Consider the following 25,109-nt stretch of genomic DNA (forward strand, 5'->3'; position numbering starts at 1 on the left):
TTTTAAGACGCGACTTTGAATCGTAGGCTGTAGTTGCTAATAACTCAGATGGAACAAAGACCGGGCACAACAATGGTTCCAACGTTGCATGATATATTAAATAAGCACAGTTAGTACTAGGAAGTTCTCTGGACATGATATCCAAAGTGGTCCTAACCTGCAAACATTTGGCAAAAATAGCCGACATACAAGCTCACAATGTCTCACAGTGCAACACGTTGTGTACTTGTAGATCGACTCCTTTTGGGAAAGACATTTGGTGTAAAAGGAAGGGCCCAAGTACAGACCCATGGGGGACCACATCCAGTGAAGTATAGAGTTTAAGTGGTTAACCCTTGGGAACCTATAAGGGCTAAATGGGAAATAGACTGCATGGTGATTTTTACGAGCCTTCTGACCGCTCAAATGCACCTTGCGATGCATTTCACATTTACACACCGACGGTGGAGGAAACCATGAAAGGCAGTCTTGCTCAAGGACACGCAGCCAGGAGCGAACCAGGGATTGAACCGGGAAACTTCTGGCTAACCAGGTGGTCTACACTCCTGAGCCACTGCCTGCCCTGCCCACCGCTAAACTGGTGTGCGTTTGTGAGGAGTAAAACTTCAATACACAGACTGGCTTCTAAGGTGCATGCGTGCGTACATAAAAACCTCATCTGGATGTTCGGGAAAACATTGCTCTCGTCTATTAATCTTGTGACTTGATTGGTTTAGTTGTTTAGTTGGTGCATTATGTTAGGCCCTGTACTACAGCAGTGTTGATTTCATCGACTGAAACTATGACGGAAAACCTTCCGTCAGCATCCTCTTTTTTACTGATGAAAACAAAATAAAAACTAAGCTATGATGACTAAAACTATGACTAAATAATATTTAGTATATTTAGTAAATATAATGACAATTTCGTCAACAAATAAAAACTATTTGGTTGTGTGCAGATGTCACACTCCGAAAATAGCCGATCTACAAGCTCACAACGTGCCGTAGCGCGACACATTGTGAGCTTGTAGATTTGCTATTTTCCTTGAGGCCCTATGGCCCTATGTTATCTAATATCTATATATATATAAATGCTTCATGACGCATGTGCTCCACTATGCAAACACTCACGCACGCGCACACGCTCGCACACGCACACACACACACACACACACACACACACACACGACACGAGACAAGGTAGTCCAGATGAGTTTAGGTGCAAACACTTGACCCTTTGATGCATGAATTAAGCACTCAACCAATTAAACCTGAATACAGGCTGTATCCGCAGGGTCGTCCTCCCCCCACATTAAATCTATTTGCTGAAAATAGCCAATTTATAAGCTCACATCGCACTGCAACCCGCTGTGATATTATATTGTACCAAATATACACCCCAGAATATGGACACAAGGGTTCATGTGTCCAAACAGTCCCTTTGGTTGGTAGACCTATAGTGAGCGGAATAGGCTCACTCACGAATAATGTCTCCACTTTTGTGGATCACTATTTAAAACCATGGGTGGTAACTCTCTCCTCATACACCAGAGATTCCATTGATTTTCTTAACAAGTTGAAAGCTATTGATGTACCCCCTGACTGCCTTCTGGTAACTTTTGATGTGACTAGCCTCTATACTAACATTCCCCATAATGGTGGTATTGAGGCTGTCAACTATTTTCTCAGACAAAGAAGTCCCACAGACAAACCCAGTACTACCTGCATAAGTGAGCTCGCTGAGCTAGTGCTAACCACTAATTATTTCAAATTTGAAAGTGACTTTTTCCTCCAAATAAAAGGCACAGCCATGGGAAGTACCATGGCACCCAACTATGCCAATCTTTTTATGGGTTTGTTTGAAACTTCTTATGTCTTAGATGCTGAGGTGAACCCTTATTTTTCCCATATACTTATGTATCAAAGATTTATAGATGACATATGTATAATTTGGAATTCCAGTATTGCAGATCTTTTACTCTTTCATGACTATTTGAATTCACGCACTGAACATCTGAAATTCACGATTGAATATAGTGACTCTCAGATCAGTTTCTTAGATATCCAAATAAATAAAGTGGATGGCGGTCTACAGACCGATCTATTTCGCAAGCCTACAGATAGAAATACTCTGCTACATGGAAACAGTTTCCATCCAAATCACCTCACCAAGAGTCTTCCTATCAGCCAATTTCATAGAGCCAGAAGGATCTGCAGCACTGACACAAATTATCAGAAACAAGCAACTGATCTAACTGACAGGTTTTTGTCACGGGGTTACAAACAAGAATGGGTTGAAAGTGCAGCCAAACGCTACGAATCCCTCACACAGGAGGAATGTCTGAATCCTACAAAAAGGACACAAACACAAAACAACTCACCTCTTTGTGTAACTAAATATTCGTCTTTGGGTTCTGAGTTCAGGAAAAGTCTTCACAAACACTGGCACATCATTGGCAGTGACCTAAGACTGAAAAAAATATTTAAAGAACCCCCCAAACTGGTCTTTAAACGTTGCCCCAACCTAAGAGACCAGCTAGTACACTCATACACACCCCCTAAAACTACCTTTTTATCAGACATTCCCTCTGGCAACTATAAGTGTTCCAACTGTGCCCAGTGCAATTATACTACTAAATGTAAACACTATACACATCCTCATAGTGGCAAAGAAATACCCATAAAGGGGGTCATTACATGTTCCACTACCCATGTTGTCTATCTGATCAAATGTCCCTGTGGACTCGCTTATGTTGGACAGACCAGCAGAGCACTACGCACTAGAATAAGTGAACACAGAAGCAACATAAGATGCAATGATGAACACAACCCGGTGTCAGTCCATTTTAATAAAATGGGACACAATATATCCACCCTACGCTACTGGGGCATAGAAAAAGTGAATAGACCTGCTCGAGGTGGCGACCATATTCGCCTCCTCCTACAAAAGGAAGCTCATCATATTTTCAGCCTCCACACTCTAGCCCCTCATGGCTTAAATGAGGAATTCGACTTAAAACCCTTTCTTTAATGGCTTTCTTTTTTATTCTTTTAACACTTATTTGATGTTCAATGCCTTCATTGTTGTCCTTTTGCCTTGTTCTTTTGACTATTTTTCTGTACTGCATCTCGGTACCCTACTTGTTTGTTTGATTTAAATATTGTTTGTTGATCGCTATCATCTAGGCTTTTATGTGATGAGTTTCCTACGAATATCATTGGGGCTCACCCACAGAGTATTGATTGCCCTGTACCCCTGCAGCTACTGATACACTACCCTATTATCTCAAACTAGTACATTGGTTAACAAATACCTCCTAACCTCTGTGACTATATATATTTATCTTATTATATTTTTTTCAATCATGTCAATTTTACTTTTCACCAGTCAAGACAGTCACTGTCCAACAGGTGGAGTCAGTGTATCATGGTAGCAGACTAAAACCAATGCAGCTGCGACTGCTTGGGACTAATTATGTACTCATCACACTGTGTATATACAGCCTACCACCCATAGTCAGATCATTACCTGAAGAAGACCCAAGAGGTCGAAACGTTGTAACCTTAAATAAAGCATTGGAGCTCATAACAGTGTGCGGACCTCCCTCCTTCCTTTCCTTTACACACGTTGATTCACCTATTTTTGCTGAATGTTTGCAACTTTGCATGTTATCATGACTTGCCCAGGATATGGGACGCTATCTGGAATGTGGATGTGGATGTAGTTAAAAGTCCAACGTATTCCCATGGGTATTAATGCTCTTACACAATATTGTCTATTTTTGTTCTGTCTGTTATGTTTTTTAACCCATTCTGACCGGGCACCCATTTTGGTGTTGGCATCATGTTATGCTTTAGCTATTGAAAAATAGCAGATCTACAAGCTCATATCGCGCCACCGAGTGGCGCGATACGAGCTTGTAGGTCTGCTATTTTTAGAAAAATCGAAGAACGACTGACATTTTTAGAATCTGATCTCAGGTCAGAATGGGTTAATCAGACCAGTGTGTGTCCAGTGGAAACCTCGTGTGAATCTGATCTCAGGTCAGAACGGGTTAAATGCCTTTCCCGTGCCTTATGTAAAGCACTTTGCCTCCGAGATGTGCTATACAAACAGACGTGTCTTACATTGGGAGCGTGGGAATGACTTGCCATGTCCTTGGCCTTGGAGCGGAGTTGACACGCTGCTTCAAACAACACACAATACCACGCTGTTCTCAGTGGCGTGTGCGTGCCCGTCCGTGCACTCGTGCGTGCGCGCGTGCGTGTGTGTTGGGAAGTATTTCCCAATAATCCCCTGGGGAGAGCCCCCACCTCTCTCCCCCCCCCCCCGACTCTGGGGGATCCACCAGCACTATTCTCCCCTCATCAATTTATGAATTCAATTTCACGCACGCACACATGCACGCACGCGCACGCACGCACGCACGCACGCACGCACGCACACACACACACACACACATCCTCCCCATCCCCCACCAGGAAGATCTGAGGCCCAAATGAATCAAAGAAGCCTTCATCTGAGTTCACTTCCACAGGCAGACACACTATGTGTCACAATCAGATCACAGTGTCACACATCAGCATGTTCCTGTTTTAACCCATGAAGACCTGAGGCCCATTCTACAAATGCCTGTAAAAAATCAACACTAGTGAATGGTCAAGTAAATGAAAAACAATTTACAATTTAGTGTAAAATCAGCTCCGATCTCATAATTTTTATAAGATTGGAATCGGGTAGCCTTGACGACCTACAAGCGTATGCTGTACATACGTAATGTAATTTAGATTTTTGGTAAAAGGTACATGCATTTGCCCATTCCCTTGCAATCCAGGGAGATATGGGTCGGGAACCGAGGAAGATTAGGCAAAAGGGAGAAGTGATACGCTTGTGGAACCGTCTCATTAATCTGCCAGAAGGTAGGTTAACAAAAAGGTATTCAACTGGGATAAGGCACACAATGGCCCCCGGATAAAGGACTTTTTTTTTTCTATTTTCAGATATCTTTCAGGATATGCTTTGTGTTTAATATGTCGAAAAACTAAAACTATTCTGTAATTACAAAGATAAATGGTCAAATGACATATACTGTATGGTCTAAGCCAAAACTTAGATCATAATGTCCAGATGAAGCAGTGTTTTGGTACTGAACCGTATGTCAAATCCTTTTTGTGTGCTCAGCTGACAACTGCTATCCTGCCTCTTGCTATTGAGGTAGGTCGGTTCTCAGCTGTTTTAAAAAGCAGGTGGCTTGCGCACATCCTTCTCTGTACTCGGCTCTCAGCTGTGCCAGAAGAAAATAGGATATGAAATGTATGTGAGCTGGATGATGTTGAAAATGAATTCCATTTTATGTTTTATTGTACCGTAACTAATTGAGGTAAAACAACCATACATCTATGAACACGTAACTCGCTCTGGGAAAAGCTGCCATACAACAGTGGTTCTCAAAGTGGGGTCTGGGGAGCCCACGAGTAAATGATGCAGGAAAATCAGACTAACCACTAAACATATTTTTATTTTGGCTATTCAAAAATTGTTTGGGCATCTGGTTAGGATGCCTCTCGGGCGTCTCCCTAGGGAGGTCCTCGACGGACGTCCCACTGAGAGGAGACCCCGGGGTAGACCAAGGCGCAGTTGGAGGAAACACATCGACTCACTGGCCTTGGAACGTCTCGGGACCCCCCAGGAGAGGGAAGTCTGGAGCACTCTGGTGGAGCTGTTGCCCCCGCGACCTGACTACGGATAAGCGCTTGAAGATGGATGGATGGAATTAAACTCAGCCTCACACTCCCGTGGGCGTGTCCTTGACAGGACCATGTTTGAGAAGCAAGTGCTGTAGAGATGCAGATCGTTTTCAATCTACTGCCTGTGGTCCTGTGAGGTGTGTAGAATTGACAGCTCTGTGTGATTAGTAACTTATATGCTGTAATGGAGGTGTGCACTCCAGCTGATTGGCGACCCAACTCCTGAGAGAGGGTCAACGATCTATAGGCAGCAATGTAATTACCAATCACCAATTATTGACTAATCCTAACCTCAACGCATGCACGTGCACGCGCACGCACACACACACACACACACACACACACACACACACACACACACACACACACACACACACACACACACACACACACACACACAGACAGACACAGACAGACACACAGATACTATCAATGTTCAGCGATAAGTATTTGGTCTTAAGGGGCCCTAATTGAAATGGGGGTCTGTGCTGGCTCAAATCCCCCAAACCCCTTTCACATGTTATTTATTCCTGTCTGTGTCTGTCTGTCTGTCTGTCTGTCTATCTCTCTCTCTCCCTCTCTCTCTTTCTCTCTCTCCGATGTACCAATAAATGAACCTGACCTAACGTAAGAGCAATGTGTAATTAGTTAATTGCAGGGAGGTCATTAGTGATCAGTCATATTGATCATTTTATGAAATAATCGATTAATAATGGATGAATATTTTTCAAGAAATAGTGAAAATAGCAGCCTTCGCATTGGGAGCTTGCAGATCTGATATTTTTTGATTATTCGCGTACTCAAAAAGCAATCGATTGACTAATCGCTAAGAATGTAATCAGCAGTTGCAGCCCTAGTCCACACCATTTTTGTTGCACCGCTGTTCTAACTCCTACATTGTGTATCGGCAGGTGGAGAGCTCCAGTCTGACATGTGTGACAAGCTGCCTGGATGATGTATGATGTACTTATTCCCAAAAGTTATTTTATAAATAATGAGTACTTTCTAGTTTTAGTACTTTAAGCAATTTTTATAGCAATACCTTTGTACTTTTACTCAAGTCAATTTTACATTCCGAACATTTACTTGTATTTCTACATTTCAGTATTCATACTTTTACTTTTATCATGTGTTGATGTGTTATTTCTGTGTATAATCAGAGATATCAAATGTGATATCAGACCTGTGTCTCGGTACGACGATTATCTGATATCACATGAGCAGAGCCACACCGCCATACTAACATGCAATAGCTTTGCAATAAATGGTTTATGGTCAATCTGAGCTGAAGTGTCTCAATGAACTTCCGGGTACGATGATGTCACACACAAATAATTGAGGCTTTTTGTATTTTTAGGGTACATTCATCTCAAATGCAATTTCTAATAAACTAAATAAAACAACTGACAGGCTTCAACTTGTTCAGAATGCAGCAGCTCGAATTTTAACTAGAACTAAGATGAGAGAACACATTACCCCAGTTTTAGCCTCACTACATAGGCTTCCAGTAGTTTTTAGGATCGATTTTAAAATTACTAAATGGTCTTGTACCATCTTACCTCCTCGACTGTCTACCTAGATATGTCCCAGGCCACCCCCGCAGGTCCTCCACTGCTGGCCTGCTTGAGGTGCCTAAAGGGATGGCAACTAAAAGACACGGTGAGGCAGCTTTCTGCTTCTATCGGCCAACATCCTGGAATAAACTCCCATTACAGCTTAGACAGGCACCCTCCGTAGCCAGATTCAAAGCACAGCTCAAGACCCACCTTTTTACTCTTGCCTTTAGTTGAGTTTTTAAACGTGTAAAGCACATTTTCCATATATCTCCCTTACAGTGAGCCCACGAAGTTTCCCCAGGAACTGCATTATCCAGCTCTCAATGAGTCTTTGTTTGCACTACGCATGTTTGTGTCAATGCTTGTTGTTCAGGTGTCCCCCCCCCCCCCCCCCCCCCCCCACACACACACACCTAAACATAAACCGGTGAACACCCACTCGGCACGGCATGCATTCCTATACTGGTAACCACAGGATTCAAATCTGACACGCGCGCACACACACACACACACACACACACACACACACATACATCAGACAACATTCCAAATCCTATTAGTGAAATGAGAGCGAGGCGTTGTGCCCGCGTGGTTTGCTGTAGTGTTAACAGAGACTCCTGTAAACCAGCTTTAGTAGCTGCTGCTGCTGCTGCGTGTTTCATCAACAAATCCGCCATTATACAGTATACGTAATGTATGTGTATCACATGCTGATAGCCTTTTTTTCTTTTCAAGGCAACGAGGAAACAACATGTAATCCACACAGCGACGGTGGCGGCCATGTTTTTGACGTACTGAGTCAATTGTACAGCCTTGGTCGCTCATGGTGAACCCAGGCGGCAAGCGTTCGCCACTGGAAATGAAGCCAAATACAAATATAAACCATCTAAGCACCCAATTCTACTGAGTATACAAAGCAGACAATACCCCCACTACTCTCTCACACACGCACGCACGCACGCATGCACGCACGCACGCACGCACGCACGCACTCACGCACGCACGCACATTCACACCATGGTAAAAGCATGGGGTAGCTGTGAAATGTCATGAGTGCCATTACTGGATTCATATTTCACAATCTCTCTGTGATCAATCACAGATGCATGGGTAATGAGCACAACACACATTGCACGCACGCACAGTCGCACACACACGCACACACACTCTCGCGCACACACAATACACACATGAATTCTAAAAGAATGAATCCCTCAGACAATAGCGCGCTGTTACACTCATACGTGCAGATGTGTAGAACTACCACACACGCACACAAACAACAAATCCAACTGCACTGAAACAAGCAGAAAACACAGTCAACATCTGAGCTCCATGGGATAGAATACATTAGTGGTTCTCCGGGCCCACTCGAACATCTCACACGGTCCCATGCACCCGGAACTAGTATTGCATCCTTTAAGTTCCTGTTTATCGGTATCACAATGAAAACTCACATTTTAAAGAAATTAATTCATTCATTATATATGTTGATTATTATTATTCTGGGGGTCGGTGTGCAATGTCCTTACAGTACAGCCAGTCCCTGTTATGAAACACAGGTTGAGAACCACTGCATTAGAGTGGAATAGAATAGAAGAGAATAGAATAGAATAGAATAGAATAGAACAGCCAGTCCCTGTTATGAAACATCACTCAGCCCTTACCTTGAACAGCCGCAGGATGTTGGCCACCATGATGGACACGGAGCTGGCGGCCGCTCCGATCACGCCCACGATCTTGTCCGGCTTGGTGAAGATGGGCGGGTCGCCGTTGGCGCAGCGCACGTCCGAGCCGTCCTTCTCGATGAGCGCCTGCACGAAGGTGAGCGACTGCTCCAGCGCGTACGTGTCCCGCGAGCACGTGTCCAGGATGCGCGCGCCCAGCGTGATGTTGGGCAGGATCTCGGGGTCCTTGTTGATGAGGTCGATGGCGAACATCATGGCCTCCAGGCGGTGGATGCCCTTCTCCTTCTTCAGCTCGCCGCACGGCGTGCCGCGGTCGCCGCGGGCGTGCACGGGGAACAGCCCGCCCAGGATGATGTCGCCGTCCAGTCGGATGGAGTGGGCGTACTCGGGCGCCGCCTGGGGGTCGGCGGGGAGTCGCTGGGCCGAGGCCAGGGGGAGGAGCCAGGCGCAGGAGGCGGCCGCGAGCAGGACGAGGAAGTGGGAGGCGCGGCAGAAGGGAGGGAAGGAGGCATTGTTCCGAAATAGTGGCTCCATAATCGCCATGACGACAAATGGCAGGCTGCGGTTGGCGGGTGATAGGATAAGAGGAGCACGGGGGAAATATTCCGATGAGCCAATCAAGCGCTTTCCAAAAACATTTGTAGGCCCTTCCTATTGGTCAGTGCAGAAGGGTGTCAGGACCCCAGGGGCGCAGCTAGCCGAGCTCCATGAGCCAATCATATTCCAAAAGAGCGTAGCTGAGAGCGACAGAGAGGGCAGCGATGATGGTGATATGGAATAGACTTCCTTCTGCGATGATAAAAATCCTCAATTCACATCTTCATCAGAACCTATTGGAGAGAGAGAGAGAGAGAGAGAGAGAGAGAGAGAGAAAAAGAGAGAGAGGTTCATATCCATAACTAATGAACACAACGCAGACAGAAGGAAAGAGATATTGGTTGGGAATTAGCCACTTATCAGTCTCTATCCTCTGCATGATCATGCCGTTTCCAGAAATTGAATTGATTTTATTTGAGTCAGATGAAATATGATTCTAAAATAAGCCACCTGCAACATCTTGTATATAAAGAATAAGAACTAATAATGATTCTACTTTAAAGTGTCACAAACATAAAATGACTTGTCTTTTAGTTCTACTGGATCTCTTCTCCATCCCTAACATGTTTTTTATCTGACGAAATTGTCAGTATATTTAGTCATAGGCTCTGCTCATGTGATATCCCAGATTATCTGTTTCCCGAGACATAGCTCTGATATCAACAACAAGCCCCAGAGCAGAGCATAAGATAAAGACATTTAATCAACAACATAACTTTCAATGCATTCCATATACCACATAGATACTGTGCATATCATATGATCATAATACAATCCATGAAACACATTATAATCACAGATACCCATAACAGAACTATACCACATATAGTACCAGTAATTCGCCTTAAAGGTGAGAAAGCGACTGCTAAGGCGGAGACACTCTACTGGGATACTGTCAAGAATGGGTAAAATGAATTCACTAATTAATATCAATTAAACTCTACAACATTTCTCTTAGCAAAATACAAGCACACCGTTCCCGATGAAACCGGTCGATTTGACATATGGCTCAAGTGCGTGCCGTCCAAACTGTGGGAGGAGTAGCGTTCATGGGAAATGGGTGGGAATGTCCCTGGCAGTCAAAATGCCCAAAGCGATCTTTATAATCTTAATACTTAGGCACAAACCAACTAGATACCACATAGTACAATCCATAAATCACATTTATAATCACAGAATCACCCATTACAGAACAAATGCCACAGAGAGGAGTCCGGGGAGGTGGAGGGAATTTGAACGCTGACATTTGAACAACCAGAGTCAGCTTGGCATGTAGACTGAACACAGAGTAGTGACCATAGAGTATAAAGAAGGATAGAGACTGATCTGGAGCGAAGCTCCGCCCCCTCCGCTATACATGTCAGTGGAAGTTGCTCAGTGGCGTTTTGAAGCACCCGGAAGGACCGTCTCAAAACGTCTACTTCCGCATTGGACCACCACATTTTGGTGGTCCAATGCGGAAGTGCAACCGAGCGCTCAATGTTAAAGCCCAGCTGAACGGGTTTTCTCGTCATGAATGCACGGGTCCGCCTGCAGTCCTTCCTCTTACCACTAGGGCCCAGCGCTTGGGAGCGCCTCACTGGCCCCTTGGTAGTGACACAAACATAAAATGACTTGTCTTTTAGTTCTACTGGATCTCTTCTCCACTTCTCCCTCCCTAACATGTTGTCTTGTTTTTATCTGACGAAATTGTCAGCACATTTAGTCATAGTTTGTCATCATAGCTTCGTTTTTCTTTAGTTTGTCTATGAAAAAAGGTAGTGGACGGATGTCAGTCTTAGTCGACAAAATCAATAGTGTCCCATGCATGCCACTTTAACATTTATACACACTAGCCCTTACCCGTTGTGAGATATTTGCGTTTTTAATTCACTAATAAATTCATTAATAATCATTAATGTGTAAAATAAAAAAAAGAGCTTCGTTACGCCATCCATATTCATATGGTCAATGCCTGTGTGAAAAGCGATTGGTGCAGGCAATGAGGATCTACGGCTCTGACACTACGGCTCTGACACACAGACAGACAGACAGACATTGTTAGAATTATAGTATGATGATGATGATGATGTAGAGGTGGAGGGCCAGGCATATAGTTTTACTGAAGTTAGGGTTAGGCATAGTTGCAAAAACAAGAACTGTCAATCACTGTCAACTGAAGTGGGATACATAACACATCTGCCATTGGATCAGACTATTCAGTTCTCTCTCTCTCTCTGTGCAATGCATAAAGATGAGTGACTGAGTGTGTGTGTGTGTGTGTGTGTGTGTGTGTGTGTGTGTGTGTGTGTGTGTGTGTGTGTGTGTGTGTGTGTGTGCGCGCGTGCGTGCTGGTCATTGAGAGAGGAATGTGTCCATTCATCTCCATAGAGATGTGAGCTCCATCAGCCGAAACACAAGTACACTTACACACTGAGCCAAGAGTGAAAAAACACTAATCCTCACTATCTCTCTCACACACAGGCATGCACACACGAACACACACGCACACGCGCACACACACACACACACACGCCTGCTCTAACACTAAACACACACAACTGCTCACGCAATCACATCCATGCTCACATACACACACATACAAGCAAATGTAATACAAACGCACAATTGCACCGATACACAATGACATTAACACGTATGCACTCATGCCCGCACACGCACACGCACGCACGCACACGCACACACACACACACACACACACACACACACACACACACACACACACACACTCAGTCACTCATCTTTATGCATTTTGTGAGTGAAACAGCTGTTGTAATGACAGGAAAGAACCTTGGCTAGATCACAGTCACATAGAGACAACCTGCTGCAGTAGAGAGAAAGAGAGAGAGAGAGAGAGAGAGAGAGAGAGAGAGAGAGAGAGAGAGAGAGAGAGAGAGAGAGAGAGAGAGAGAGCAGGGTTCTTGAAGGCAGCTGACTTCCATCACTTGAACACCTGCTGTTACTGCAGCAGCCAAATGAACACATTCCTTCTTCCTGCACAGCTCCTCCACTACCACTAAATGCACCAGCACCGACAACACAGCTGCTCTCACCATGAACATAACTTAAACACAAGTATTTGAACATGTGGTTATTACAGATAGACCTTCATGTGATCCAGAGGGGAAATTCAGGTGACATCACAGCCCGCAGTATAAGCAGTATATGCACAAAAAAAAGAAAGAAAATAAAACAAGAATAGGTGCAGGTAAGACTAAAGATGAATAAAGATAAAATAAAGATAATAAAGATAAAAGCACAGAGATGTACTGCACTAAGGTTTTAAAACTAAAGATACATTTTAAGGTTTGATATATAGCCATCTGCACTATTGTACAAACTATCACAATAAATATAAAAACAAGAAAATCCCAAATGTACAAAGTGAAAACATGAACACATGGATTAACCCATTTTGGGCGGGAACCCCTTTTGGTGTTAGCATTGTGTTATGCTTTATCTATTGAAAAATAGCAGATCTAGAAGCTCATAGTACACGTCAAAGTGTACTTGGGCAAGACACTGAACCCCAAATTGCTCCCGATGTGCTGGTTGGTACCTTGCATGGCTTCCGCCGCAATCGGTGTATGAATGTGTGTGTGAATGGGTGGATGCACAATCTATGTAAAGCGCCTTGGATAAAGGCGCTATATAAATGAACCATTTGCCATTTACCATTTTGCGGGTATACCCCCGTGTCAGGCTCTGATGGCATTTCTGGGGATTAAGGATTGCCGTTATTTCTGCAGGTTATTATGAGGTGGAGGGGCTTCTCTCTCCTTCCTTCTCGGGATTTAATTGTCATTTGATTCCCCCAATCATCATAATTCATTTGCGACAGCCTGGGACAACAGAGATATGAAATCACATTTGTGTGTGATCAATAACAGTGCATTCTTGGGGGGGGTATTGCAGTACATACAGTACAGACCTCCAGTCCTCCTGAGTCCACACATTATGGCTAGATTAGCCTGAATCCATAATTCTGATCATCAGGGGTCAATTTGTCCACGTTCTGTTTCCCAAAGAAGGGGGTTACGGGGCTACCCATATTGCTGTGTATTAGGTAATTTGAACACATTGGGGCCACGCAGCCACGTCACCTATTTTATGGGTGCCCTGCTTACCTCGATACTAGCCTATTGTCAGTCGACGGCCTACTTCTTCCTGCCACCCAGATAATTAGATTTTAATCCATGGGTCTTCAACAGGGAGTCCGGGGCCCATGGGGGGGTCCTCAGAGTTGCCACAGGGGGGCCGCCAAATCTTTGTGTGACCAAAAATAGCAGATCTACCAGATCAGATCTCAACGTGTTGCACTATGAGCTTGTAGATCGGCTATTTACAGGTAATAGATTTGGTGTGGAGGGAAAGAAAAGTATTAAGGGTCTAAAATGTTAAATATCTGAAAAGACACATTAAAATGAATCCTAGATATTAGGAAAGATAATGTGTGAACAAACTAACAGAAAAGAAACCCATTCATTTACACAGCAATGACGGTAGTGCTCTCAAAAAAGGTCTATGCAGCGATCTATGAAAAGGTTTATTCTGCAACACAATTTTATGCAATCACAATCATCTTTATTGTCTCATCACAGTCTACTTTAAAAAAGTGGGTGAAATTAATTTTTGTGCATAGTTTAGTTCCCGTCATGTTATTTTTCCAAGAAACAAAGACAGGGAAGAAGAGGGGGAGATCAAGGCAAGAAAGACAATTTTAGAAGCTTGTTCCACACACACAGACAGCACACTCCTAGGGTCTCTGCTTCCTCTCTCTCTCTCTCAACTAGGGGGTCGTTGGACTGAAAGACATACCGGTATCCATTTCACACAGCTTGACATGATTTTATATAGAAAACAGCGCCTCAGCTGGCAACAAGGCTACCGAAACACAGAAACACATATTGATCTGAATGCCAGCCTTTTGCCAGATTGATGGTTCTTTCGTCGATCGATAGAAACAGCTTACAATGTTGTCCATTCAACAATCAAGATTCTTTCTCAGGTGGATTTCATTTCATCCCTAACCAGGTTATGCGGTGGTGTAAATGCAAAGGCATGAATCTTTAACCACGTGAACCCGAACATCCCTATTCTAGGGCGGGCATGCAGCATTGAAGCAGATATACAAGCTCACGACGAAGATTTGGTTGTAGAGGGGGGAAAGGGTGTATTTGAAAGTATATTACTAATGGCTATGAAGGTGATGGATGTGTCATGGGCGAATAAGACAGCTGCTATAATAAAGGCGCTCAGTGATGCAAAAATCCTCGTGGTTTTTGCAAACCTCAAGGTGCGTTTCACCTTCTGATGTTTAGAACAAATCCTGCACAAGTGTGAAACAGTCTGGACTCTGAGCTCACAGTACCCCCAGGAGGTGGAATCTAAACATATGCACATATTACATGGATATGATATTAAATAGAGGAACCCTTCATAGGGCAGAATATACTGTTACTGTATAGAGCGCCGAAGTCCTGACGTCACTCGATCGTCCCCTCGATTCCCCTGGTTCACGGAAGTCATTTATCTATGGAGAATAACATGGGCTCATCTTTAAATCGTTTCATATAAGCATTGTGGTCCAGAAATAAACAAGCTGTCTCTGCGTTATTGTCAGGGAGGTGTCTCTGTATCATTTGCGACAGTCAGTCACTCTATACCCCACATGGTAACTCTCTCATTTCTCTACCGTTTTGGACGTGGGGCGGCTTGCCGGAACCGGGCCGGCACCCTGGCCGTGGTCCTATGGGTCTGGGAACTTCTGGGGACCCCCCGGGGACTCCCACACGGAGTGTCACCACTCACTTCACGCGGGTGTGATTTTTCAAACACAGTTATCATATGAGGTGATCTAAAATCCCCCTATGGGAACAATGCAAATAAAAAGTCCTCTACTGATATTGTTGTCAGACTTCGGTGCTCTATACTGTAAATAACATGATATCATACAGTACATATGAACCTGCATCCAGTAACAAGCTGACATAGTGAAGACCTAAATTCTACAACACGGGAAGGTTGTGGAGGAGGTAGGAGTTTGGTCAATAGCCTGGGGTCCACCTATGCTTTCTATGGCATAGGCAGCTCCCGCCGAGAAATAGGTGCAGGCGATCAGAAATCAGCAGAGAGTGATAGTTTGCGCTACTCTATGCCGAATTGAAGTGGACTCAGACCCAGGCTTTTTTTTTTTTCTACCTGGAAATAAAAACGTCTGGGTTTCCGAGGCTATTTGGTCACTGACAAGCTATCATTGGTGGTAGCAACGAGCGAGAGAGGCTGAGCATTTAAGAGCGAATGTCGATCTGCTTAGCCTCTTAAACCCCAGCATCCATTCTGCTGCAACTCGTTGCGAGCTTGTCGATCATCAATTTTCAGATATTTAATGTAGAGCGAAAACAGAAACAGTATAGAGCCCTGAGTGACTTTGCTAGACACCGACTTTGCTGAACGAGGCTCTGAAACAGCGGTAACTACGCGAGGCCTGATTATCCACATCATGTGTGCAATTGCGTAATGTTGTGTCTTCCTCTGTAATGTATTTTTGTCGTCATTAATGTTTTATGTGTGGCTGTAGCTGGGGTGAAAGCCCAAGACAAATTTCCCTTGTGGACAGTAAAGTTTACCTTGACCTTGTACAGGGTTGATCTGCTTAAAGAGACCACATAGTTGTTCGACCTGACGTCGATTCTACAAATGTTTTCAAAAACCCTGACGGTTTTCTGAAAAGCCTATGTTTCTATGTCAGTGGTTCTCAAACCTTTTCATGTCAAGGAGCCCCAGAATTATATGTAAAAGGCCGCCGACCCCCATCTGAAAATATGTTATTCCAGGGACCCCCAGAAGCACAGATTTGAGTTAGAAACGTTCGTTCTGAAATAATATATTCAAAGATTTGCGGCACATTTGCACATTTTCTTTTAAATCTGCTATTTAAAAAAAATAGCAGATCTACAAGCTATGAGCTATGAGATCTGCTGTTTTTCAATAGCTAAAGCATAACATTATGCTTAAAACACCAAAAGTGGTTCCTGCCCAGAATGTGTTAAGATTCATGGGCATAGCCAATGAGATTGGAGGGTGTGTTCCTACCTGACCTACCACCATGCTCCATTTCATAGTGTATTTTGCTCTGCCATCAAGCTGGGGTCCTATCAGTAGTTTGTTCTCTCTCCCGAGGGTGGCTCGTGTTTTTTTCCCCTATCAGATCTCCCGTTTCATCCCAGCATGCTCTCTCTCTCTCTCCCGACAAATCCATTTATAATTCGATTCCGTCCCAATTAATTAATCAGTTTCTTTCTCTTTCCCTCCTTCCCTCTCCCTCTACTCTAAATGGAATTAGGTCAAAGCCACTTGTAAGGCCAGTGATTAAAAACCCAATCCGTTATGTAGGTTAGCTCGTTCCGACTCATCTGCTAACCTCAGGAATTCACAATGTCTTCCTGGTTTTTGTTAACTCAACAAAAAAAGATCCGCGGAAGGACTTGCGCTGCAAAACATGTATCCCCCAAAACCCCTGCTGATTAAGACAGCAGAGTGTAGAGTTTAGCTCTTCAACTGCCTTCGCCTTCAACTTAAACAAAGGGATGCATGGTCAGCATTGGTCGCCAACAATGAGATTAACTTATTTATGTTCACCTCTCAAACAAATAATTATCTAATAAAGTGGGAAGCGCCACAGCAAAGCTATGTGAATAGAAATAGGACCACAGCTCTTGACTCTCAAACTGAAATGTATCACACAATTAACACCAAGCACATTGGAGAGGATGACATTATTTTGTGCAAATGAGCATCGTGCCTCTCACAGACGTGAGCAGAGCAAGTTCAGTCAGGAAACCTCAGTGCAGTTGCTGCCGGCGTTAATTGGGCCGCAGTATCAGCAGGATCATCTTCTCACTCACATGGTTCAGTCAGCCAATCACACACTCACTCCATCTTCATACCGGATATTTAAACTGGACGGGTTTGCACTCCTGCTTGCTTGCTGTACACATTGTTAAAGAATAAAAATAAAGGTATATACTGTATACATGCACTAGAACAGTGCTTACATATATAATATATAGTCAAATGTACAACAGGGGCAAATATAGTGTTCCTCAGTCTATTCTGTCTGTCTGTTATTCAAATATTCAAATACACATAAAAGATTTAAGAGGATATTTGTGTAAAATCAGGGCGGACGGGTCTGTGTGCGTAAAAATAAAATAGTAGAAACAAGAAAGAGCAGATATTGTAACAGCACATAGGTATAATTATAGGTGACTAACTGACTATGTACCAGTATTGTTTTCGTCGACTAAAACTAAGACGAAAAATGTTCGTCGACTACCTTTTTTTCACTGACAAAAACTAAATGGAAACTAAATGACTAAATCAACTGTAAAAATATTATGATATTTAGTCAACTAAAACTAGACTAAACACTAAAACATTCCAGGTGACTAAAACTAAATGAAAACGTTTCAAGCGACTATGACTAAAACTAAACTAAAATAGAAATCTGCTGCCAAAAACAACACTGCTATGTACAGACGTGCAGCAGGGCTCAGTGCCTGTTGAGCAGCCTGATGGCCTGGCTATGGAAACTGTCCCTTCAGCCAGATTTATGCTTCCGTCATATGACGGTGTCACCTGCCAAACATCGGCAGTCTTGTACAGCAGATTGTTATGTTTGGCACATGAAACCTTCGTACAAAGAAGCCTCCTACGATCGCACGTTGTTTTACCATCCGACAAGTATTCAGTAAAGCTGGTTCTGGTTCTTGGAGTCCTACAAAATTATAATCTATATTGTATTCCTTAATAGGAAAACGAGGTTGTGCATCAAACAATGGGTTTTCCCAGTGGAGTGCTTAAGACCCAAAATCCCCAAAAGGTAAAACATCTCGAATTTCAAATAAATGGAAGACTCAAGTGCTCACAGTTTCTTATTGGCACACACCAAAATGAATGTTTTAGCTAAGAGCCTTCATCGGAGCATAATAGAGCTATATTATTATATTCCCTTAATCAACTATAATATTTTAGAATATGCGTCGGCCTATTCGTCCTAGTTCTGTAGAATGCCGATTCCTTTACATGAGATTTAGATTCATTCTGGGCCCTTGGTCTGATAGTCCTGAACAATTTCTACAAATATAGTCTTCTCAACACATTTTCCAATTCAATGGCTTTAGAGAAGAAAAGCATTTCTCTTTGGAAACATCAATACGGTACACACTACACAATGGTGTGTTATGTAAATAATTTGCCAGAGGCGTAGTCGTGAAAAGCACGATTATTCTAATCTTCAGTGTTGTTCACGTATGGAAGGCTTACTGAAATATGTATCTTGCAAATCCCCAAATGTAAACATTTGTTTTCCACTGTTCTCAGCTTATAAACAAAGGATACCTCTGAGAATTAACACTCGACTGCCATGGACTGGCTTTATTTTCACTGCACTGCATTTATTTTTCTATAAATAATGATATCTTTATCTAATGAACTGAACAACCTTGAGTTGAGATTAAGGCCAGACCTCATTGGATTGCTATCTCCTGAAAGCTGCCCTAGTTTATAGGGCATATACAGTAAGAGCCCTAGTGCAGCTGGAGATTGAAGGTTTGCTTTCTGTTGTTTATTTTTTTCTTATTAATGTTTGGGAAGTTTTATAGATTTTCTGCATTTCATGTCGTCTGCGCTAGAAATGATTGTATGAATTACTCATAAAGCATCTCTTGTTGTTACACAATGCCAGAGCTGACTGGTCAACCATGCAATGAGTTTCTTTTTTTCTTTAATAAATACTGTTATTAAACCCCTTTTTCAGTTTGAATCACCTGAGGCACCGCCAGGTGTGAACCCAGCAGGCGGTCCAAACAGCTGCCATTTTACACAGATGCTGTTATACAATATAGTACCTAATTAGTGTACCACTACCACTGACATTATACACAATACTGTAGGCTACAGTCCCTCTGTGCTCCTGTAACACATGGACTTATTAGGGCTTATTCAACTTTATCCCCAAACCTTCAGAGATGTGGAGTGTTTCTAATTAAAGACATTTGCCATCGTTTTAATTGTTAAGTTAATCTGCGAAGTATGAGGCAATCCACTGAAACACAATGGAACACACTATTTTTGGCACATGGAAGAGGGGATTGTGAGTCCCTGTCCGTGCAAATGGCTGAGTGTTGTCCAAAAGATTTATCTAAGTCAGAATGGAGTTAGATTGATCTTCTTTAAGACATTTTTTAACCCTTTTAATAGACAAATATGAACCTATTTAACAGACACACTAATCCTGGGCTACTGTAATACCGTAGAATGAATTTCAGTTCTCCGTTCACAATATTAAAGGTTACAGGCTAGCATCAAACAAGCCTAATTCATTAGGAGCACTTGCATAGATCCACTCTATTTGGGAAGTGGTTCCCAAATTTGGTGCGTGCACCCCTTGTGGTGGGTTCTAGGGGGTGCGCGACATGAAAAAGATAATGGTGGTGATATGGTTTTATTGCGACCGAAGGTCGCAGTTAACCACGGAATCGTGCATTTCCCGTTAGTTGGTGTGCTGGTCGGGCACCATATATGGTGCCCAGGTCTCGTGACATCATGTGACATCAACAGGGATGGAGATGTGGAGATCCTGATGTCATAGTAAATGCGACCTGCTGTCGCAGTTAAGCCCTGATGTCATCAATATTGGCCAGCAACTCTACATCTGACCTCAAAACTCAAACCCTTAGATCTCCATATATGGATATATTCCATATGTTGATCCTTCCCCATCCATCCTTCCTCTTCGATGTCTCCCTTTTGACTTATACTTGTCCATTCAAATTTGAAACTCTAGACGGGTCTGCCCCAAAGTTATTAGTGCAGCCGCGCCCGGCAGCCGGCGAAAACTAGAGTTCTCAACAGGCCCGAAAATGAAGGCCCATCCCTACTTCATTAAACCCTGTACACTCAAGAGAATGTCCCCTCTACCACCCTTAGATCTCCATATACTGTATGGAGCTCACCTGTTCTGACATTCCATATGTTGATCTGACCTCATCAAACCCTGTACACTCAAGACATGCTCCTTATATGGCCAGTACAGAATTCATTCCATGTTGATCTGACCCCCCATAGCAAAGCGCCAGCGCTCGCCCAGCAGTCTGCCGTCAACGAGGCGGATGCGTGCACGTCGCCCTCAGGCGTCTTACTGGTTTTAAATATATTAACAGATTATGCCAATATATGTCAAGTATATGCAGAATATAGCCTATGCTGCATGTATATGCAATATTCAGGTTCATATATGTGCATATTATGTGGATAAATAGGAAATGTATGTCTTATGCAATTTAGATTTCCATGTGGGGGGTGCAGCTAGGTCAGGAGTTAACAGGAGGTTTGGGAACCGCTGGGTTAGATAATGAACAATGAGTCAGTTTAGGTTAATTTCCTTTGCGTGCGTGTGTGTGTGTGTGTGTGTGTGTGTGTGTGTGTGTGTGTGTGTGTGTGTGTGTGTGTGTGTGTGTGTGTGTGTGTGTGTGTGTGTGTGTGTGTGTGTGTGTGTGTGTGTGTGTGTGTGTGCGAGTGTGCATGCGTGCGTTTTTCCCCTCCCTTTTATTCTCTTTTTCCTCTTTTTTTATAAGCTATGATGAAATAAAGCCTTTTTTTCTTTTAAAGGAACAGTGTTCCCTACATCTTTAATTAAGGTCTCTTGAAGTACGATCAGTCATGATTCTTCTGCATATTGAAAAAGAGAGAAACTTAACCTCATCTATAGCAGGCCTTAATTAATTAATTTCAAATGTACAGCTCTCTCTTTGAAGTTCACATTTGATTATGTCACGAGGTCTTTTCAAACAGGTATAGGTCGGAACTACATAAATCGTGAACGGCTGTTTGCTGGCCTGCATAAAAGGCAGGCAGGCAGCCAGTGCGGAAAGGAGGGTGCGTATAATGGGGGGTTTTTTTAAGCGCTACACCTGATATAGAGAGATCTAAGGAGGAGGGAAAGGTTCACGCTGACACCATCATGATAATGCCAAATCCTTTCCCCAAAGACCTCTCAATTCCACTGTGTATCCTCTCTTTGTGCAGGAGAGAGGAGCGTTGTGATGGTTAGGGGCTGGGTGCCAGGCAGATAAATAGTGTTATGCCTAATTTAAATACTCCATTGCATAGCGGTGGCGCTTGCCGACATAACAGATCTTCAGGCTAACAACGCGTTGCGCCGCAACTCGATGGATCATTTGAGTGTTCTGCCCTGCGATTCACAGCCTGGCTCATCGATCTTTTTAATTCACCACAATCTGTACCACCCTCCTCTCCAGCACTCTGTCGTCGCTGCCTCCAGCTTCCCCATCTCCTCCTCTCCTCCATGCCTGTCCTTTCTTCTCCCCTGAAAGCTCTTTCCTTCTCTCATCCCCTCACCTATATTGTTTCCTCTCCTCATCCCCGTGCATCTCCTCCTCCTGTCCTCTGCACCCCATTTCTTGCATTTCTCATCAGTTCTTCCCCTCCCTGCTTCCTTCCTGCTCTTCTGTCTCTCTCTTCACGTCTCCCTTTCTTCCTTTTAATTTCATCATCATCATCCTCTCCTCCACTGCACTGTCTTTCATTCCATATCTGCTATGCCCTCCTCTCCTCTCCTCTCCTCGTGCCCCTGACTCCTCTTCTCTCCCTCATACATCTCCTCTCTCTCCTCTTTATGCCTGTCCCTTCTCTCCTGTTCTCTCCTCTCCTCCTCACCTCTCCTGCTCGCTCCTCTGCTCTCCTCTTCAGACTGCTCTAACACATTGCAGGCCACCTCTTCTCCCCAGGGAGCATGATGCTCATTTCAGAAAGTGATCTCTCTCTCTGTATGTTATCTATCCACCCATCCATATAGTCTCCCCTCACATCATCTGTATTTCTATTTCTCTTGTATGCATCCACCCATTCATCCTCCCCTCCCCTCCCATCCTCTCTCTCTCTCTCTCTCTCTCTCTCTCTCTCTCTCTCTCTCTCTCTCTCTCTCTCTCTCTCTCTCTCTCTCTCTCTCTCTCTGTCTGTCTGTCTCGTTTTTCCCCCTGCAGTTACAGAATGACATTTGATTTGTGCATTTCTGACAAATAAAGCTCTTGGGAGTCCATCACACCATCGTCGTGCCCTTTGCATTACATGCTACCATTATGCAACCCCCTTCTCTCACACTCACACACCTTAAAAGCCCCCCTGCCCCCACCGCACGCACGCATGCGCACGCACGTGCACACACACCACCCTAAAAGCATGCCATCACCACATCTCATTTCAGATTCTTATGGCAACTACAACATCCGACATCCACCTATACCCTCTCTCTCTCTCGCTTGCTCGCTCACTCGCATGCACACGCACACACGCATGTCACCCCTCCCACTCAAATGAAGTGCATGCATGACAGATCTTTCACAATCATGAAAGCATACAGTATATGGCTCCCATAGTGCTATTGCTGACAAACTATAAGGTAATGGGTTTGGCCGTTTATCATTATAACACCTCTGTGGTTAAAGTCAATGCTTGGAGACCTACAGGTTGAGGGCATTATGGAGAAACCAGGTGTGTGTGTGTGTGTGTGTGTGTGTGTGTGTGTGTGTGTGTGTGTGTGTGTGTGTGTGTGTGTGTGTGTGTGTGTGTGTGTGTGTGTGTGTGTGTGTGTGTGTGTGTGTGTGTGTGTGTGTGTGTGTGTGTGTGTGTTCTGTGTCATAACATCCAGACTGCACCCCCAAATTAAGACAGTGGCTGGCAGCAACAGGGAAGCGAAAATAATTGTTACCTGCAGCATTCGCGTTTGTCAGATAGGCCTACTTTAGTTTATATCAAACAAACAAAGTGCTATTGGAATGAATTATGGAAATAAATGTGTCCAATATCATATATCCATGCGCAAGAATGCACTGTTATTGATCACACACAAATGCGATTTCATATCTCCGTTGTCCCAGGCTGTCGCAAATGAATTATGATGATTGGGGGAATCAAATGACAATTAAATCCCGAGAAGGAAGGAGAGAGAAGCCCCTCCACCTCATAACCTGCAGAAATAACGGCAATCCTTAATCCGCAGAAATGCCATCAGAGACTGACACGGGGGTATACCCGCTGCATCTGTGCAAAACAACCACGCCAAATAAGTGACACCAACAGGGTACGCCACCAGGGCAACATCGCCAGAAGACAAAAAAAATGCCGCAAATGAGAAGAGATGAGATTTCTGTTGATACCTCATATCCAGTATGAAGAAGAGGACCCTCCGGTGTCTCCAGCGCGCTGAAGATGAGAGCGCATCATCCCTGTCCGCCCTCGGGCAACTTCCTTGCGGAGCTCAGCAGTTTTTTCCACTGGCAGTCTGTTCCCCTCTCTCTCTCTCTCGGTCTCTGTGTGGGTCTCTCTCTCTCTCTCTCTCTCTCTCAATCCTTCTGGAATCCCCCCAACAGCGGAATGCACGGATTTAAGCTAAATGAAAGAAAATAAAAATACAATGAGAGGAGGGGGGAAAGGCGTGCGTCACAACCAGTTGGAGAGGGAAAGTGTCCCTCCCGTCCGTGACGGTGACCGTGTTGTTGTTGTTGTTGTTGTAATGGGGAAATAAATATTAATAATAGTCCTGGAGAAGAAGAGTCGACGGTCGAGGGAAGACACCCAATTAACTCCATGCGAAAGAATGACAGGGAAGGGGAGGGAGAGAGGTGGGGGGGAGGGGGGGGGGGGGGGAGGGTTGGGTGCTGAGGAATTCCTATAGTACAGCCTAATGCTGTAAAGCCATAACCGAGATATCAGAGAAGAAGGCACCCAATTAAGTCAATATGTACGTGTTATATAATGATGTTCCCCTAAACACCCACCTGTTTTTTTTTGGTTTTTTTTTTGTAATCGTCCAGTCTCCTTTCGAGTTGTTTTCCCTCCTAAACGCGCACACGAGAGCTCCCGTTTGTCGACGCTGAAACCACCACCATGCACACTCCGCAAAATGAATCACAAAAAATACTCCCACAGTCCCACTCCCCCCACTCTCTCTCTCCCTGCATGGTTATTGATGCAGGAAGAGAAGAATCGCTCTAAAACAGACGCACCTGTTTGAAAATCACGTCTATGTTGCTGTTGCGCAACCAGCCCTAATCAATCAACTTTATTACTCATCAATTCGATCGATAGGGATTTTTATTTCTTTCTTTTCTTTACGCAAAGTGGGTTCTTGCAGGTCAATTACTTCAACACATTTATAACTCATCAGAATATGCTCACATGCTGCACAGCACTCAGCCTAGACAGTCCAGTCCTCTTAATTGCCTGGGCCGAAATCCATTTTTACAGCGCCTATTGATTTGGTCTTGTAAACCGCAGCGGGCACGGTCTATATAGGTGAATCAAATTAAATAAATGAAGCGCATCCCATCTGGAGGAGCAAATAACACTTTGATAAGCTGCAGGGAAGGGAGGGGGAGGAGGGAGGAAGCAGGCAGCCGGAACGGACACTGGCTGGCGGTGTTCCCCAGTGTGATTAGACATGAGTTGTGCAGCGC

General features: G+C 43.9%; 1 protein-coding gene across 3 annotated transcripts in view; it reads right to left on the reverse strand.

Moving 5' to 3' along the window:
* Nucleotides 1-24,506, reverse strand: part of grm8a (glutamate receptor, metabotropic 8a) — a 313,805-nt gene extending 289,299 nt beyond the window's left edge. For all 3 annotated transcript variants that reach the window (XM_083758163.1, XM_083758162.1, XM_083758164.1), the window contains exons 1-3: nt 24,432-24,506; nt 23,811-24,042; nt 8,953-9,803 (exon numbers count right to left, since the gene is read on the reverse strand). In XM_083758163.1, the coding sequence (XP_083614289.1) occupies nt 8,953-9,516 (564 nt within the window). In that variant the 5' untranslated portion in view covers nt 9,517-9,803; nt 23,811-24,042; nt 24,432-24,506. The remainder of the gene's footprint in view (nt 1-8,952; nt 9,804-23,810; nt 24,043-24,431) is intronic.
* Nucleotides 24,507-25,109: the final 603 nt, after the last annotated feature.

The sequence above is a fragment of the Protomyctophum parallelum genome (assembly GCF_964188405.1).
Source record: "Protomyctophum parallelum genome assembly, chromosome: 22".
NCBI classification, from domain to species: domain Eukaryota; kingdom Metazoa; phylum Chordata; class Actinopteri; order Myctophiformes; family Myctophidae; genus Protomyctophum; species Protomyctophum parallelum.